This window comes from Gopherus flavomarginatus, chromosome 8 (assembly GCF_025201925.1).
Source record: "Gopherus flavomarginatus isolate rGopFla2 chromosome 8, rGopFla2.mat.asm, whole genome shotgun sequence".
Taxonomy (NCBI): domain Eukaryota; kingdom Metazoa; phylum Chordata; order Testudines; family Testudinidae; genus Gopherus; species Gopherus flavomarginatus.
In genome coordinates, this window is record NC_066624.1 from 90,414,349 (window position 1) to 90,432,088 (window position 17,740).

The following is a 17,740-nucleotide window of genomic DNA, read 5'->3' on the forward strand; positions in this document are numbered from 1 at the left end:
CCTTAATTTACTTGGCCACAACTTCCTGTCCTTAGAAAAGTCATGGATACTGAGCGTTGGAAAACAAAGGTCATGGCGTTAGTCATTACCTACTGTACAGTTTTGTAAAACAGATAACATAATTTGGGTAACCCAGCCATGTTTTGTCATGGCAATTTTAAAAACAGCTGTGAGGAAGTTATGACCAGAAGGACATCTGTCACATAAACATACTTTTAAAATAAACAAATGTCAGTCATTGATTTGTATCCCAAACCACCAGGACTCTTCCAGTTTTTGTGTCATCTGCTAAGATTACTAGATCAGTTTTTAACATAATTTTTGCCATGCTGGAATACATCTTTGTTAAATTAACCACATCTTAGCTAAATTATCCTGCTACAACTTCAAATTTAAAAGTAAATTTGCCTCCTTTTATCTTTGGGAATTAAAGTTTTTCTGTTGCTGCAGTGTTGTCCTTAAGGGTATGTCTTTACTGCAGAGTTAGCCTGGGTGAGTGGCACCTGGGTTGGCCTAGCTGAGGTGTGAGCAGTCCCGCTGCAAAGCCCTATCTGAGTTATTGTGTCCTCAGTGATGCAGTACTCCCCTCTGTGTCATGAAGCCTTCTGGGGACACATCCCATGGTTCTGTGTCCACAGCAAAGAATGGGAAGAAAGCTAATAAAAGTTAACAGATTTAACTCCTTAGGGGATCTGTGAAGTTCAGATTTTCCATCCATAACTTGTAGCAATCATTTATCTATATGCATCGAATCACATTTATTAAAAAGAAGTTAACATTTCTGAAGATCTGCTTACCTTCTCTTAATCATTTTTATTATTGTGAACTTTGGTTTATAAAGATCAGGATAGAAATTGTTTCAATTTCAAAAGATTTTCTGTCTCGAAGGGCTACAAGCACTGCCAAAATTAATTCAGCAACATACATCAAGTATTATATCAGAGGTACATATGGACAGTGGCAATGGAATTTTATATGGTATGAATTTTTATTACTGTCCATTTCTAATTCAGTGGCAGGCAGATGCATATTGGAAAGATGTTTCTACAGTTAGTTCTACGTTGATTATATGAAGCCTGATCCAGCTCCAAATTAAGTCAATGGGAAGACTTCATCCTAAAGAAGATTTTTATTATTTCTGATAGTTTAAGGAGAGCTCTCTCTAATACTTTGTATTGTAGATGTGCTAACAATGCTAGTATTAAATGTTCCTGCTCTGAGCTTTCAATAGATACAGTTAGTATTGGAAAGCCAACTTAATAAAATGAGTAGATATTTCAGTCAATAAGGGCATGCTGTTAGCCAGACAGAAAAAGGGGGTCACATTCTCCTAGCAGAAAATGATCCTGATAGGATTTACCCTCTAAGGAATATTCAGTGTTACCTTTTAATAGCACATTATTTTAAAAAACTAGGATTTTAAAACTCGATTGAGCAAACCACTGGGTGTGTGGGTTGATCACAGGATGAATATAGGTCAATGTGTCGCAGCTATGAAAAAGGCAAATGCCTAGGATTTATTAGGTGAAGCATTTCCACTAGAGATTGAGAAATATTTATGCCATTGTACAAAGCATTGGGAAGACCTCATTTGGAATACTGTGTACAATTCTGGTCACCTATGTTCAAGAAAGATGAATTTAAACTGGAACAGGTGCAGAGAAGAACTACTAGGATGATCAGGGGAATGGAGGGACTATCTTATGAACTGGAAGAGTTTGGCTTGTTTAGTCTAGCAAAAAAGGGGATATTATTGCTGTCTATTAATATGTAGGGGTTAAATATAAGGGAGGGTGAAGAGCTATTTAAGCTAGAGAACAGTGTTAGCACATGAGCACATGGATAGAAACTGGTGGTGAGCAAATTCAGGCTGGAAATTAGAGGACGGTTTCTAGCCGTCAGAGGGGTGAGGTTCTAGAAAACCACTCAATACGAATTGCGAGGGCAAATAATTAGTTTTAAGAAAGACCTGAACAAATTTATGAGTGTGATTGTATGATGGGATTGCTTGTGATGATGGGAGGTGGGGCTCAACAGCCCTGGGGCTCACTTCCGGTTAATGTTGTATGTGCCTTAAAAGCTAATGCTTCATGTTTCAGCTGGGCACCACCCGGGAGCCAGGAAGAGGTTACATTTTCCCCCCTCCCCCTAGTATTCTGTTTTGGTTTATCTCCTTCCTCAGCAGTATCAGAGATGACCATGGGTGGGTCATGGCACTGAGGTGCCACTGAACATTCTTTCTCTCAAGTGCCTTTTGGCTGGTTCTTGCTCACATGCTCAGGGTCTAACTCAACCCCATATGTGGGGCCAGGAAGGAATTTTCCCCCAAGTCAGATTGGTACTGACCTTGGGAGTTTTTCACCTTCCTTTGCAACGTGTGGGAATGAGTCACTTGCCAGGATAATCTGGATATATCTCACTTAATCATTTTCCTGTCTATGTGGTGGCCTTGGGCACTGGTGCATCTTGGCCCCTCCCATTCTCTGCCTGTGACACGTAATAGTCTAGTCTCCTGTGGACTGTAATACTTTGGTCTGATTTTGGTTGTTGGGTTTAGTGTATAGGTGGTGGAGGTGGGATGGCAGCCTGTGATATACAGGAGGTCAGATTAGATAACGTGGAGGTCTCTTCTTGCCTTAAAATCAATGACAACAAAATGTACTGCAGAGAACCAGACCTGCACTAACAGGGGATGGACTAGGTGAGGTTACAGGTGTCTTCCATCACTTAATTTTGTGAGTTTTTTTGTATAAAGAAGCTATGTGAAATAAGTAAGACTCAGCAGCATCTGTACTGCCACTACGTTTTAGTTAAGATATTTCTAAAGTGGAAGAAGCTAGAATTAACCTTATGGCTCAGAGGGAACATGTTGGACTGTCTGTTGGGAAAAGGGAAAAATCCGATTTCTTAGGCCTGGTCTACACTGTGGGGGGATCGATTTAAGTTACACAACTTCAGCTACATGAATAATGTAGCTGAAGTCAGTGTACTTAGATCTACTTACCACAGTGTCTTCACTGCGGTAAGTCGACTGCTGACACTCCCCCGTCGACTCCGTCTGCGCCTCTTGCTCTAGTGGAGTACAGGAGTCAACGGGAGAGCGCTCGGCGGTCAATTTATCGTGTCTTCACTAGACACAATAAATCAACCCCTGCTGGATCGATCGCTCTGGAGGTAAGTGTAGACATACCCTTAATGAGCTACTGAAGCTGATTGATGTGGCTTTGGGGATAACATTTAGCTGAGAGAAAATGTGAAATAAAAACAAATGTGTTCTTTCTTGAGGAAGGTAGATACTTTGCATTATTCATTACTGAGGATTATTGGAAGCCTGGTTTATAATTAAAATAAAGTTTATAATTAGAAACTATGAATTTACGTATCACAGAAACTTTTGATAAGTCAATTAATTTTGCTGGGTTACCTGGTTGGTTATTTTTGTTTGTTTGTTTGTTTTTCTATAAAGAGCAGCTACATAAGTGAGAGGCAAATATAACACACCATATTATAAAAGCAAATGATGGGCATACAAATACAGAAATAAAAACAGATGTATTTGTTGTTTCAGATTTAACAAATCAAGTAGAGACAATTGGACTCAAGTTTCAGAAAGCAACAGCTGAAATGGACCACTACAAAAAACTACTCATGTAAGATATTTTATTTTATTTATTTAAGGCCTAGTTTTACTGCCCCTGTGTACTCAAAACTGCTCTTCACCCCGTACTTAACTTTAAGCATATGAATAGTCTGAAGCCAATAGGTCTTTTCAAAGCATTCAATCTCATCTCCATTCTGGTCCAGATGCAAAATTATTTGCTAATACGAACCTGTACCCAGCTCAGTCCAGATGTATCCTCTGTAATGGTATTCTGAAAAAGGATTAAGCACTGACCACTTGCCTTTCTATAATCTAAATGAGATGATACAGATTCTTTTCTTGAATACATTTCTTATTTTTATGAAACAAATATTTGTGCTCAAGACAGTAATTTCACAAGAATAATTTGCTATCTTTCATTAACCTATGCAATGAATGTTCTCAATGTAGTCTACGCCTAATCGAAGATCAAGTCAAATATAAAGAATTTACTGTAGCAAAAATGAAAAGAATGAGCTTGCAGTATTGATAGATGTTATAAATAAGCCCAGAATCAAAAATATCCAGAAGAGTAACAATTAAGTAGGCATAAGAGCTGGAAATTTTGAAGGCTTCTTGTTGTTATGGTATTACTTCACCAATTAATAACCGTGGTTAAATCTCATATTTATATTTAAAAAGAAATATGTCATTTTGCTAAATTATACCCATATTACATTCAGATTTTTAAAAGTACAGTTGGAAGGTTTTTTCATTGTATAGTTAACTACATTTATTAAATGTGTTTTTCATTCTGAGAACCTGCATTAGTATTAAAATACTTTATTTCTAAGCTTTCTAAATATTTGTAACTTGTTATGAGCAGAATCTCTGAATATAGGAATTGAAAACTAACTACATATCATAAAAGAAACCTTGTTTAAATTTCAGGAAAGTCCATAAAAAAGATTGTTGATACTACTAGTTATCTCTGGTAATAGTTCTTTTTATTAGTGTAATATACTAATTTATTCCAGTTATGAATTTTTTTCTATAGAACAAAATATTTTCCATGGCTTGTAAGAAGTGCAAATATGTGTGCAAGCAATGGAAATTTTAAATTTAAAAAACAAAACATAATCCAAAATACATTTTGCACCAACCCTACCCCTTTTTAGAGTCAATGGCAAAATCCCCACTAATTTAAGTGAGAGCATGGGTCTGTCTCTACCTGTCCATGCTGCTTTGTTGTTATTTCAGAGTATTTAGCCATACTATTAACTATATTTGCACTCTGTTAAATCTTAAATGGAAAAATACACGTTCACTTAATGTAGTTGGATTGGTGCATCTCTTTGCTTCTATTAGAACAGATCATAGAATCATAGAATGTTAGGGTTGGAAGAGACCTCATGAGGTCATTTAGTCCAATCCCCTGCTCAAAACAGGACCAACACCAACTAAATCATTCCAGCCAGGCCTTCGTCAAGCCTGGCCTTAAAAATCTCTAAGGATGGAGATTCCACCACCTCCCTAGGTTACCCATTCTAGTGCTTCACCACTCTCCTAGTGAAATAGTGTTTCCTAATATCCAGCCTAGACCTCCCCCACTGCAACTTGAGACCATTGCTCCTTGTTCTGTTATATGCCACCACTGAGAACAGCCTAGCTCCATCCTCTTTGGAACCCCCCTTTTCGGGTAGTTGAAGACTGCTATCAAATCCCACCTCCCTCTTCTTTTCTGCAGACCAAATAACCCCAGTTCCCTCAGCATCTCCTAGTAAGTCATGTGCCCCAGCCCCCTAATCATTTTTGTTGCCCTCTGCTGGACTCTCTCCAATTTGTCCACATCCTTTCTGTAGTGGAGGAGGGGGGCAAAACTGGACACAAAACTCCAGGTATGGCCTCACCAGTGCCGAATAGAGGGGAATATGGATCTGCTGGCAATACTCCTACTAATACAGCCGAATATGCCATTGGCCTTTTGGTAACAAGGGCACACTGCTGACTCATATCCAGCTTCTTGTCCACTGTAATCCCCAGGCCCTTTTCTGCAGAACTGCTGCTTAACCAGGCAGTACCCATTCTGTAGCAGTGCATGGGATTCTTCCTTCCTAAGTGCAGGACTCTGCATTTGTCCTTTTTGAACCTCATCACATTTCTTTTGGCCCAGTCCCCCAGTTTGTCTAGGTCACTCTGGACATTATCCGTACGCTCAAGCATATCTACCTCTCCCCCCACCTTAGTGTCATCCGCGAACTTGCTGAAGGTGCAATTCATCCCATCATTCAGATCATTAATAAAGATGTTTAACAGAACCTGAACTATTGGCGCTAATGTACTTAAGGAGTAGAATACCCAAGACATCATTTTGAAGCAAATAAATACATAAAATGTAGTACAGAAGATGAGGAGGAAACATGGTGCAGAATGGTGTATGTTTCCTTGTCTAATATAAAGACCAGTGTAAAGACCTAGCAATCTTGTCCGCCTCTAGCAAAGATTCTGTCTATCCTCCACGCTTGGCTTTCAGATAAATCTATAAAATTTCCAACCTTCCTTTTTCATAGTATGGGAAAGAGAAAATTAATTTAATCTCACCCTCCATTTATGTTTCTAGCATTAATGACATGTTTTAAAATTCTTACAATGCAACCACTTATTTGATGGGATACTATTCTCTTCCTCAGTAAACTAACAAAAGTCACTTGTCTATTATCTGTCTCTCACCATTCAAAAGAGGTTGCCTAGAAACTTATTTTCCTTCTTGTAGCTTTGACTTGGAGACTCAAAAAGATGTAAATTACAAGTCTCCTTTTACACCTGGAGTAGACAGCGCTTTTTTAAAAACGATGAACATATTAAACTATGAACAGTTACTGTGTGGAAAATACAAACTATTGTTTTGTGAGAGTACAACTTAAAGGTTTTAAATGTAGGCATCATTCAGTCAGTGATCTGACCGTTGCATTGCATGGCCATGTGATAAACTCCTATCTGAAACAGGATTGTGAACTGATGTTAAATATCATAGTGGCTCATTCCACTCAAGTAATGATCAGTAAATGTTACTGAACAATGTTTTGTTCAATCATCACAAATAAATTCAGTCTTTCCTTATTTAATAGTGCTATGAGCGCTTAAAGCATTTGTAAATTAAATAGTCTTTACTTTCATGTGATAGTTGATAAAAATTGATATCTAGATGAATTAATTGGCCAATTAGTTTTGTCGCCTAGAAAATTCCCGTGTAAGGTTGGTAGACATGAAAAAATTGAAGAGGTTTTTTAAAAAAAAAATTTCTTCTCAGTGTTTTGGAACAGAATGTTTAAAATTGTGATTTTTTTTTTAACATTTCATTTTTATCCTGATTTCCTAGGGAAAGATATGGGCCAAGAATTTTTTTAAGTGGGTGTCTAAAGTTTGGCTCTTGACTCGGCATTTAGGCACCTAAATAAGTGGCTTGATTTTCAAAAGTGTTGAGTACTCAGCACCACTTCAGTGGGAATTAGGCAGCATTATTATATTTTTTCATAATTCTCCTCAACAAAGTTACTACATTTATCTCTCCATCCAATAGAGAAATACTGATACATACATATCTGTGCATGTATGTATATTTGCAGAGAGAAAGAGAGAGTGCATAATATTGGTGTGGTATAACAGTGTTATTGGCATGAATTTGGAACATCTGCATTACTCATGAGTAGCAAAGCTGTGAAGGCTGATGCAAAGGCAATTGAAATCAATTTTAGTCTTTCTGTTGAGTTAAGTGGGCCTTGATCAGGTTAGGGGTGAGTCAGTGAGATCATCCCAAACTAATTTAAATCAAACTTCTTATCATACTATATCATAATATATTCGCTACATGCCATATTTTATAGAACTATTTCAGGAATGTTTTAGTTGATTTTTAGAATTTGTGTTGGTATTATTTCTTTGTATTTGTTTTTTTAACCCCTCAGTTTGCAAAGCTAGGTATCTTAGTTACTGTGAATTCACTTGTACACTGCTCAGAGGGATTCCATGAAAACCTCTAATAATAGCCTAAAATAGCTTTTTCTGTGACAGTTTTAAATTATTTTATCTTGGGATAAGAAATGATTCCACGGTCCTTTTGGGAATCTGGAAATTTCCCTTTTCTAAGGAAATAATGTTCTCATTTCTCAGTGAGTGGGATTGAGGTAATGTAGCTAACAGCTGTAATAGTTCTAAATATAGAAAAGATGTTACTGGTCCAAGACTGAATCTTGCTTATCCAGGCCTCAAGTGGGAAAAATTATATATGACTGGGAGGAGGACACATTTCTCTGGCAGGTGGTTTTTTTTGTTTGTTTGTTTTTGTTTTGTTTTTTTGTTTTTTCTTTTTTTTTTAATGGCAGTTGTTTGAAGCTACTCAGAAGTTTTGAAAGTTACAGTAAGATTGGGGAAGGCTGATTAGCAAAGATGCGGTTAGACTCTCAGAGCTGCATGACAAATTCATGAATCGCATGGCTCAGCAGTTTGTCCAATGGATAGCATCTCCACATCAGGGCCGCTCAGAGGAGGGGGCAAATGGGGCAATTTGCCCCATGCCCCACAGGGGCCCCACCAGCCACTCCGGGTTTTCGGCAGCGGGCCCTTCACTCGCTCCGGGTCTTTGGTGGTGGGTCCTTCAGTGCAGTGAAAGACTTGGAGCGAATGAAGGATCCGCCGCTGAAGTGCTGAAAAGCCTTGGAGCGCCGCCCGGTGAGTACAAGCGCCGCAAACGGCAGGGGTGGGGGAAGCTGCGATCGGTGGCACTTAGGCTGCTCTACTGCCGCCGCTTCATTCTTCAGTGGCAATTCGGCGGTGGGTCTTTCCCTCCGAGAGGGACCCAGCGCTGAATTGCCGCCAAAGACCCGGCCCTGCCTGGCCCTGAATCCTCTGGGCGGCTCTGCTTCACATACGTGGCGTGTGTGTGTGTAATATATGTTATAGAGGCTTAGGAAAAGCTGTGTTGGGAATCGCACCTTCTAGGGAGTTATACCTAAAAATCTCCTGTTAATGGAAGACCTAGTGTAAACCTTACAGGTTTAGCTAACAAAGTGGGTGAGGTAGTATCTTTTATTGGACCAACTTCTGTTGGTGAGGGAGACATGCTTTCGAGCCACACAGAGCTCTTCTTCAGGTCACATGGCTACAACTACACTGCATATGCAACCATGGGAATTTTTTCTGGGGCTCCCATCAGTAGGAAATTTTTGTAAAATTCCTTGTGTGGACATGAATTTAAAGCAAGACTAAGTTCTCTCTGTTTCATATTTTTAATTATTGATAGGGGTCTCTAGATCTGACCCAGGAACTTGTCATGGGACAACTGAATTTTTCATGGAAGTTTTTTAGTAAGAGATGTACTAACATTTTCAGAGGAAACATTTAAAAATGCTGCTATATGTCTTAACTGAAACTGAAGCAACAATCTTCAAGCAGCCCTACCCACTCCCATCCCTGATCTCTCTTCCTTTTGTCTCCCCAAAGGGGATGACTGGGAATGTGGAAGGCACGAAGTGCATGGTTATATGAGGATTTGGAATATGAATGGGAGAGTTGACCTAGCAGAGAGCCCAGTGTCTCTGTACTGAGGCATCAGCATACCTAGGGCTGCTAGATATTGCTTCCTCATGTTCCAGAGGAATCCTTGTTGCATCAGTGCCTCAAAACAGAGGTACTTGACTCCCTATCCCAGGCATTCCTCCACACATCCCACTCATTTGCCACTGAGACGCCTTTCTCCATCTCACATACATACCTGTTTTTCTCCCCTTAATTCCTACCTTGGTTCATCTTCAACAGCACCAAAGGTGAGTGAAAATGTAGAGGGAGTCTGAGGGTGAGTGAGGATGGTAGGAGAGCAGGGATGTGGATAGAGGATCATGTCCAGGAAGAGTCTGTGGGAGGACATGGAAAGAAGCAAGGCTGTGATTGAGGAGCATGGGGAGAAATTGAACTATGTACAGGGAGCCATGCGGAAGGAGTGCAGTAGTGTGTGGACAGTGGAGCAAGTACTTATGGAAGACTTCGGATCTTTGTAACCTGGAACAGGGACAAGAATACATATGATCAACACAGATAGCTGTCAGAGTTGATATAGATTTCTTATTTAAAAAAAATCCCTCAGACAAAACCATTGAATGTTAAGGTTTCTCTAGTGCACATAGCATTAACCGACCACAAAAAAACAGGAAATTGCTAGTTAAATCTTACCCAACCCTTGCAACCTACAACCATAATTTTACCCTCTTCACATTTTCTCACCCACAACATAAATCTTTCTTCCCTTCAGTTCCATCTAAAACCTTCAACCTTAACTTCCACCACAAACATCAACTATTGAAAATATACATCACTACACCTTAGTTCGCCCAAATAGCACCACTTCAGACAGTGACTTCCCAGAATGATAAACAATACTACAAACTATTTCAACTTCAAAAACAAAACATCCAACAAAACACACTTAAACATAACCGTCACCTAAAAATCTTTCTACGCTGTCTACTTCAACACAAAATATCATTCCTAGCCACTCCGTACGGTCAGAGTTAAAAGCTGTATTATTTGTGTCGAGGTGGAGGGAGGGAAGCATACGCACTGTGAGCGAGGTAATGTACTGAACACTGTTGTAAAGTAAGTCAGTCAATTATCGGCCCTTGATATGTATGTGCAGTATAGGGAAATATGCTAAAAAGGTAGCAAGTCAGGAATATTTTAGAAGTTAATTTAGTGCTCCTGAAAGTTGCCAAGTTGCCCTGGAAACTGAAGTCCCCTTTAAGTACAAACTTCCATTCATTCCTCCAAATTCTTTTCTGCCCTAAACACTGTTCTGAAAGATCCCCTTTTACAACTGAGAGGCTGGTAAAGTCTCCGTGACCATTCAATCCATCATCTCTCTGGTTGTACTGTCAATACTGGTTGCCAGTTGTGGTGGTGAATAGTGATTTCTGTGCTGTTGCTATCAATACACCAGGAACCCAGAGCCACAAGCTGTCAGGAGCAGTGACAAGCAGCTGCACAGGTATGGCCACACCATCATGTGGAGGAAGGGGAAAATGAGACCCAGTTGGCATTTCCCCCTCCCTCCACCCACCTTCTCAGACCCAGAACTGTTCAGGAGAGAACCTCCAAGGACCCTTTGTTGCAAGTAGCCTCCCCTACCCATGTAAGTATAGGAAAGAAAGAAATTGTAGCCATAGATTCAAGTCAGCAGGAGCAGAGCCTAAGAGCTGCAGCAGTGATGTCTGAATGCTGATGGCATACCTCATAATCGTACTGCTTTCTGCAGTTTTTACTTTGGACATTCCTTCCTCTCTGTTAATTGGCTATTCATTCCAACTCTCTCCTTTCCTCTCCATCACAATCTCTTCAGTTCAACCTCAGTTCACCTGCACTCCACATTCCCCTCTTTGTCTCCCTCTCTTTCCTTCCCTGATCACTCTTAACCTCTCTCTTTAGTTTCCCTGTGGCTGTTTGCCTGTCACCTCAGCCAAAAAAGGGGTGATACCATGCCCACAGTCCGGTTCAGGCCCTTTTCTCAGGACTTCAGCTTTATGTCTTCCACATAAAATGAGTACAGCCCAGCAATCATCCCTTCCCCCAAACCCAGGGTCTTCTGTAGAAGATCTATCTACTTCCTATGGATTTCCACTTTGCAGGCCAGTTGCCTGGGAGTCAAACCCTACTCTAGGACCTCCTACAGGAACCAACCTGAATTTTGACCTAGGGGCTTCCTTCCAGAGTCAGCTTGCTTCTTGCAGTGCTCTACTCCAACTGAGACACTTGAGGGCTTTTATAATAACCTGATCCCTAGCTGGAAGGCAGCTGATCCCAACTCCCCTGTGAAAGTCACTGTCCCCTTTCTTTGTCTTTTTGTTTACTTAATCCCCTTTCAACAAAATCCCCCCACACACACACACGCAAATAACAAACAAAGACAAAAAATAGTATTGTGAAAGTAAGATGACATTTGCAGACCATTATATTGTTCATTCTGATTACGGGTTATATTCCTTTCCCCCGATCCTTTGTCCATCTTGCCTATTTAGATTGTAAACTGTTTGGGTCAGGGACGGTCTCTTACTGATTTGTACAGTGTCCAGGACAGTGGGGCCCGAACCTTGGTTGGGGCCTCTAAGTACTACTATACTAATAATAATTAATTGCTAGCATAGCTAGGAACCAGAGTGAGACCACTAGTTTGTTTCACATAGGTCTCCACTTACAAATCTTAAATTAAAAGTCTTAAACTTGAGGATTACTCAAACTGGGGATGCCAGTAGTTCCTAAGGACCACCTACCAACTGGGGATAGAGAGAGGGCATTGCAAACATTCATACCTTAATTCTGGTTTAAGTCCCTGATTCCAGCAAAGCACACATTCCATGACATTTACAATGATTTAGCAGGACTACTCATGTGCTTAAAGTTACACGTATGCTTCACTGCTAGGCCTGTTTGAGATAGGATTAAAAATGTGTGTGTATGTGGGTTCAGTATATATGATCTGTCTATTCAGAGATGTACAGAGAGCATGACAACACCAGTTTAATAAATCTCCCTGTAGGGACATTTTTCATGGTATTCAACTAAAATAAAAAGTGTGAAACAGTTAACAAATGAAGTCCAAATCATTTAATGAGTAAAGGCTTTGATTTCTTGGGGCTAACGTATAATTTGTGAATTGTTACATTTTTAGGATGAAATCAAAGGAAGTTGACATCTGTCAAAGTGAACTGCAAAAGCTGGAGTATGAAAATGGAATGTCTAAATCCAGGTTTCTTTCAGAATTGTTTATATTTTATATACAAATGAGAGAGATCAAATTATTTTTATTTTTATTTATTTTAATATTGCTCTTTTTTAATCACAGGTCTTTCGGTACTTATAACTTATATTTTTTCTTATTGTATTTGAAGGATCGTTCTAGTTAACTTCACAAAGATGTTCTTCGGCCTTCTTTTTCCCTTATTTTTTGTCTTTGTGTAATATTCTCTTTTATAAGCAAAAGTTATCTCAGGATATCTTTTATCTAGAAAGAAAATCCATCCGCTGTGATATTTTGGTGATTTTTTATTATTATGATTATTATTATTCTTTAGACTTACTAAAGATCTAAAAGAAAAAGAAGAGTCTTTGCTAGTTTGCCAACAAGTATGCAAACGTTTACAGGAAGAAGTCGCAGAGAAAGAAAGGCAAGAAGAAGATCTAAAAAGAAGAACCAGTTGCTCAGAGAGTGAACTGGAAACAATTAAAACTCTTCTAAGACAGAGAGAGGAAGAAGTAGTAATGCTGAAACAAGAAAGGTAATCAGAAATGACTCACCCTGCATAGTTTTGTATAGCTTGATTTTTGCCCAGATTTTCTTTCTGAGGATATCTTGAAATAAAAAGTCCCCTAAAAGTCAAATCTTCAGACTTCCTTACTTTTATCAAAAAAGTAAGAGCATTGTAACACTGTATGTAGTATGTGCCTAATGGAAAGAGCATGCTAAAGTATCTGTCAGAAAATAGCATAATGCATTTTTAAATGAAAATGTAGTAGTTATTGATATTCACGTTTATTGCAGTTTAAATTAAAGAGCACCTTCAGTTCAGAAGCAACTGAAAAAACAAGATGTTATCAAAGCATTGCACAGTTTTATCAGTCTTGTTTCGGTCATGGGATAAGGCCGTTTCTATATATTGTTTGCACATAATGCTGACTTTTGGCCATGGAAAAAATGAGAAAAGTCATGAGTTTGTTACAGCAAAAATCTAAAGAGTCATAGCATTAGTTAAAAAAGGAAGAACCACGCCATACAGTATTTTAATTAAAGCTATGCTTGTATTCCAGTAGAATGGCTTAATACAGATGTGAGTAAACTGTGGCCTGTGGGACAATCCTGCCCGGCCCCTGAGCTCCCGGCTGGGGAGCCTAGTTCCCGGCCCCTCCCCTACTTCCTCTTCTCCCCCGCAGCCACGCTGCCCTTCTCTGGCCTGCTGCTCCTGCTAGGCGGTGTGGGAAGAGCAGCTGGCTCTGGCCAGGTGTCATGGCTGCCAGCTCCTGCTGCTGGTAAGGGGGGGGGTAGGATAAGGGAGTGGGGGTTCAGTTGGATGGGGCAGAGGTACTAGGGGGGCAGTCAGGGGATGGGGAACAGGGACGGTTGGGAGTAGGAGTCCTGGGGGGCCTATCAGGGGGCGGGGATGTGGATAGGGGTCAGGAGGACAGTCAGGGGACAGGGAGCAGGGGAGGGTGGAAAAGGAGGTGGGATCCCAGGGGGCTGTTAGGGGCGAGGGGTCCCGGGAAGGGGTGGTCAGGGGATGAGGAGCAGAGGGCAGTTGGATATGGGGTGGGAGTCCTGGGGGGGCTGTCAGGGGGTGGGGGTGTGGATAGGGGTCAGGGCAGTCAGGGAACAGGGAGCAGGGGGGTTGGATAGGGAGCAGGGGTCCTGGGAGGGGGCAGTTAGGGGACAAGTAGCGAGAGGGTGTTGAATGGGTTAGGATTTCTGAGGGGGGCAGTCAGGGTGGTTGGAAATGGGAGGGGGCAGATAGGGAGTGGGGGCCAGGCTGTTTGGGGCAGCACAGCCTCCCCTACCCAGCCCTCCATATAGTTGCGCATACCCGATGTGGCCCTCGGGCCAAAAAGTTTGCCCACCCCTGTTCTAAAGTGAAACCATGAACAGGGAGGACTTAAACATGGTCTTAAGTGCTTTCTTGAATTAGGGTCTTTGAGCAGAAGGTGTTCAGCATATTGAAAAATCAGCTCCAAGGTGACTAAAGATGGACTCCCAAAAATTGAGACACAGAATTATAATCCGCTTTCGAAAAATTGGGCAACGCTAGAAACCGATTCAGTTTTCCACAGTAAGGGTGATTAACCACTGGAACAAACTAACAAGGAAAGTGGTAGATTCTCCATCTTTTGATGTCTTCAGATCAAAATTGGATGCTTTTCTGGAAAATATGCTTTAGCCAAACACAAATTATTAGGCTCAGTATAGTGGTAACTGTATGAAATGTAATAGCCTGAGACAGTGGTCCTCAACCAGGGGTATGCATACCCCTGGGGGTATGCAGAGGTCTTCTAGGGGGTACATCAACTCATCTAGATATTTACCTTGTTTTACAACAGGTACATAAAAAGCACTAGCAAAGTCAGTACAAACTAAAATTTCATACAGACAATGACTTGTTTACACTGGTCTATATACTGTACACTGAAATGGAAGTACAACATTTCTATTCCAGTTGATTTATTTTATAATTATGGTAAAATGAGGAAGTAAGCAATTGGTCAGTAATAGTGTGTTGTAACACTTCTGTATTTTTATGTCTGATTTTGTAAGCAAGTCATTTTTAAGTGAGCTGTAACTTGGGGGCACGCAAGACCAATCACACTCCTGAAAGGGGTACAGTAATTTGGAAAGGTTGAGAGCCACTATCTAGAGATATGCAGGAGGTCAGACTACATGTGTAATGGTCCATTTTGGCCTTAATCTATATGAATCCATAGCTCTTGATGCTTATTCCTATGCTTTAATCACAGGATTATCCATCCCCAATAGAAATAACATTAAAACTGTTCTGGAAATAAACTTCCAGGGCCAAAGACATAATAGGTCACAAGAACCCTGTTTATCTAACTGAAATGAAATAGGTGGAATTTATTCAGAAAAAAGGCTTTTGAACAAGACAGGGAGTTTTCATGCTGTTGATGTACACTGAGAGGTGTAACCTGTTTTCAGATTCCAGGAGTTTGGATTTAAAAGATTCTTCTGGATCAGAAGTTCCTGCTACAAATCTGACAGTTCTTCTTTGAGTGCTTGCTCATGTACATTCCATGTTAGGTGTGTGCATGCTTTGTGCACAGTTGCCAGAAATTTTTCCCTTGGTGGTATCCGTTGGGCCGGCTCTAGCACCATCTGGTGCCACACGCTCATGTGCAGATGTAAGGGGCCCGGCTGACCCCGCACCTTCTCAGTTCCTTCTTACCACCTGTGACAATCACTGGAACAGCTTCTCTTGCCTCAGCAAGGCGTTCATCAGTGGTCCCTGTTATTCCCAACTTCCTTTCCAATTTTGCTCCCTTCAGTTTATTTCCGTTAGTAGTAGGGTAAATAGTTGGACCCTCACATTGTTTAGAGGAAAATCCTCCACCCCTAGGGCTGGGCATGCCCCAGTCTCCAGGCTTCAAACCCTGTGCCTCCTGGCGTTGGCGAGTATGTCGAGCAGAAAAGAGCATGTTGCCCTGAGCTCCAATCAAGCACCAGGTCCTTCGACTACCGACCAAAGGAAAACCAACCCTGCTGATGTCAGCAAATGTTTCCCTGCTCTGGCACCATTTCCTGGATTCTGACCGCTGGCTGGTGGAAGTGAGAGGTACCACCCCCTAGGGCTCCGCAAGCCAACTTGGAGTTGGAGGTGGAGTTGTGCATCCAGCCTAGGGGCCAGTCCCAGAACCCAGCTTATGTTCCATCATATCCTGGTGTGGTTGCCCCTCTAAGCACTTGGCCCAGTGGGCAGTGGCCTATGCAGGTCCAATGGCCTTTTTGGAACCTACTGAGACTGTCTTTCAGCCATTCATACTTAGTGGTGTCTGAGAGAAGGGCCCCTCCGCTGCTCCATTCAGCACCCAACTCGGACTCCAGTACCAGTACTCAGGATTTGAGGCTACATGATGTGGTCGGTGCAGAAGAAGAGGAGGAAGGCCTCCTGCCAGTGCACACTTCCTCCTCCTCCTCCTCCTCCCCAGACAAAGTTGTGTCAGGTTTGAGCAGTTGGGGTACCTCAGAGTGACTTTAGAGCTCACCAGGAGCTATTGAAAAGGGTAGCTTCTAACCTAGTGCTGGAAATGGATATGCTTAAAGAATCCTCCTACAGCCTGATTGACATCTTGACTGTGGAGCCCCTCCTCAAAGGTGGCCATACCTTCAATGAGGCTGTTATGGCTCTGGTCAGATCCATATGGCAGACCCTGTCCTCTCTGCCACCCACTTCGAAAAGAGCAGAGAGAAAGTACTTTGTTCCCTCCAATGGGTATGAGTACCTATATTCCCATTCGCTCCTCCCTCCCACCCTCCACCCCCGGGTCCCTTCTGGTCACAGCAACCAATAAAAAAGATGGGCAAGGGCTGTAGGTTGCAACCGCCAAGTTGAAGGACTCAAAGAATCTGGACCTGTTTGGTAGAAAGATTTATTCTCCTGGTGGATTACAGCTCTACATCTCCAACCAGCAGTGCTGCTTGGGAGGTACAATTATAACATCTGGGACTTCATGTCTAAATTCATGGACTAACTGCCCCAAGAATCAAGACAGGAATTTCTCTGCACTGATGGAGGACGGAAAGACTGTAGCCAGGGTCTCCCTCCAGGCTTCCCTGGAAGCAGCTGACACAGCTGCTAGAATGATGGCATGGACAATAATCATGCAAAGGTGCTCTTGGCTCCAACCCTCAGGCCTACCACCTGAGATTCAGAAGACTTTCAGGATCTTCCATATGAGGGACTTCCCTCTTCTTGGAACAGACAGATGCAAAATTCCAAGATTCTAGGGCCACCCTCAAGTCCCTAGGCCTCTGTAGCCATGCAACAACTCACCAGTGCAGCGTCTCCTCCTAGTTGTCTCGGGAATTATCTTTTCCAGCCTTTGGAGCACCCTCTTCAGCCGATGTCTCGCCTGCCGTGGGCCCCCATGACCCTCCCAGACCCCAGTGCCCCTTTATCTTGGGGTGCTGTCCCCTGGAAGTGTCCCCACACTTTGGGTCTCCCCTCCCCAGGGAACTCCCAACCCTCTATCCCCACCTCACCTCAGTGGCTACTGCCAGTCACCATCTAGCCCCTGCTCACTGGGGCAGACTGCAGTCTGTAAACCACTCATCACTGGCAAGGGGAGTTTGGACCTGCTGCCTTTGCCTGCCTTGGGCTGCACTTCTGCAACCCCAGTACCCTTCCCAGCCTTTAGCAAGGCCTGCAGCCTGGGGGTTTTCCAGGCTGGAGCTCCCCAGCTCCTTTGGCCTTCCCCCAGCCCTGCTCCACTCTAGGTACCCTGCTCAGCTCCTAGGCAGCTAGGCCCATCTCTCTCCACAGCTAGAGAGAGACTCTTTGAACTCCTGGCTATCCCAGCCCTTTTAAAGGGCCAGAAGTGGCCTGATTGGGGCGTGGCCCC

The 17,740-nt window shown here is 42.1% G+C and overlaps 1 protein-coding gene across 4 annotated transcripts in view; it reads left to right on the plus strand.

Moving 5' to 3' along the window:
• The window catches only part of LEKR1 (leucine, glutamate and lysine rich 1), a 118,773-nt gene that overhangs the window by 84,008 nt on the left and 17,025 nt on the right, over positions 1-17,740 (plus strand). For all 4 annotated transcript variants that reach the window (XM_050965925.1, XM_050965924.1, XM_050965926.1 and 1 more), the window contains 3 exons: positions 3,569-3,650; positions 12,294-12,371; positions 12,697-12,900. In XM_050965925.1, coding sequence (XP_050821882.1) covers positions 3,569-3,650; positions 12,294-12,371; positions 12,697-12,900 — 364 coding nt within the window. The remainder of the gene's footprint in view (positions 1-3,568; positions 3,651-12,293; positions 12,372-12,696; positions 12,901-17,740) is intronic.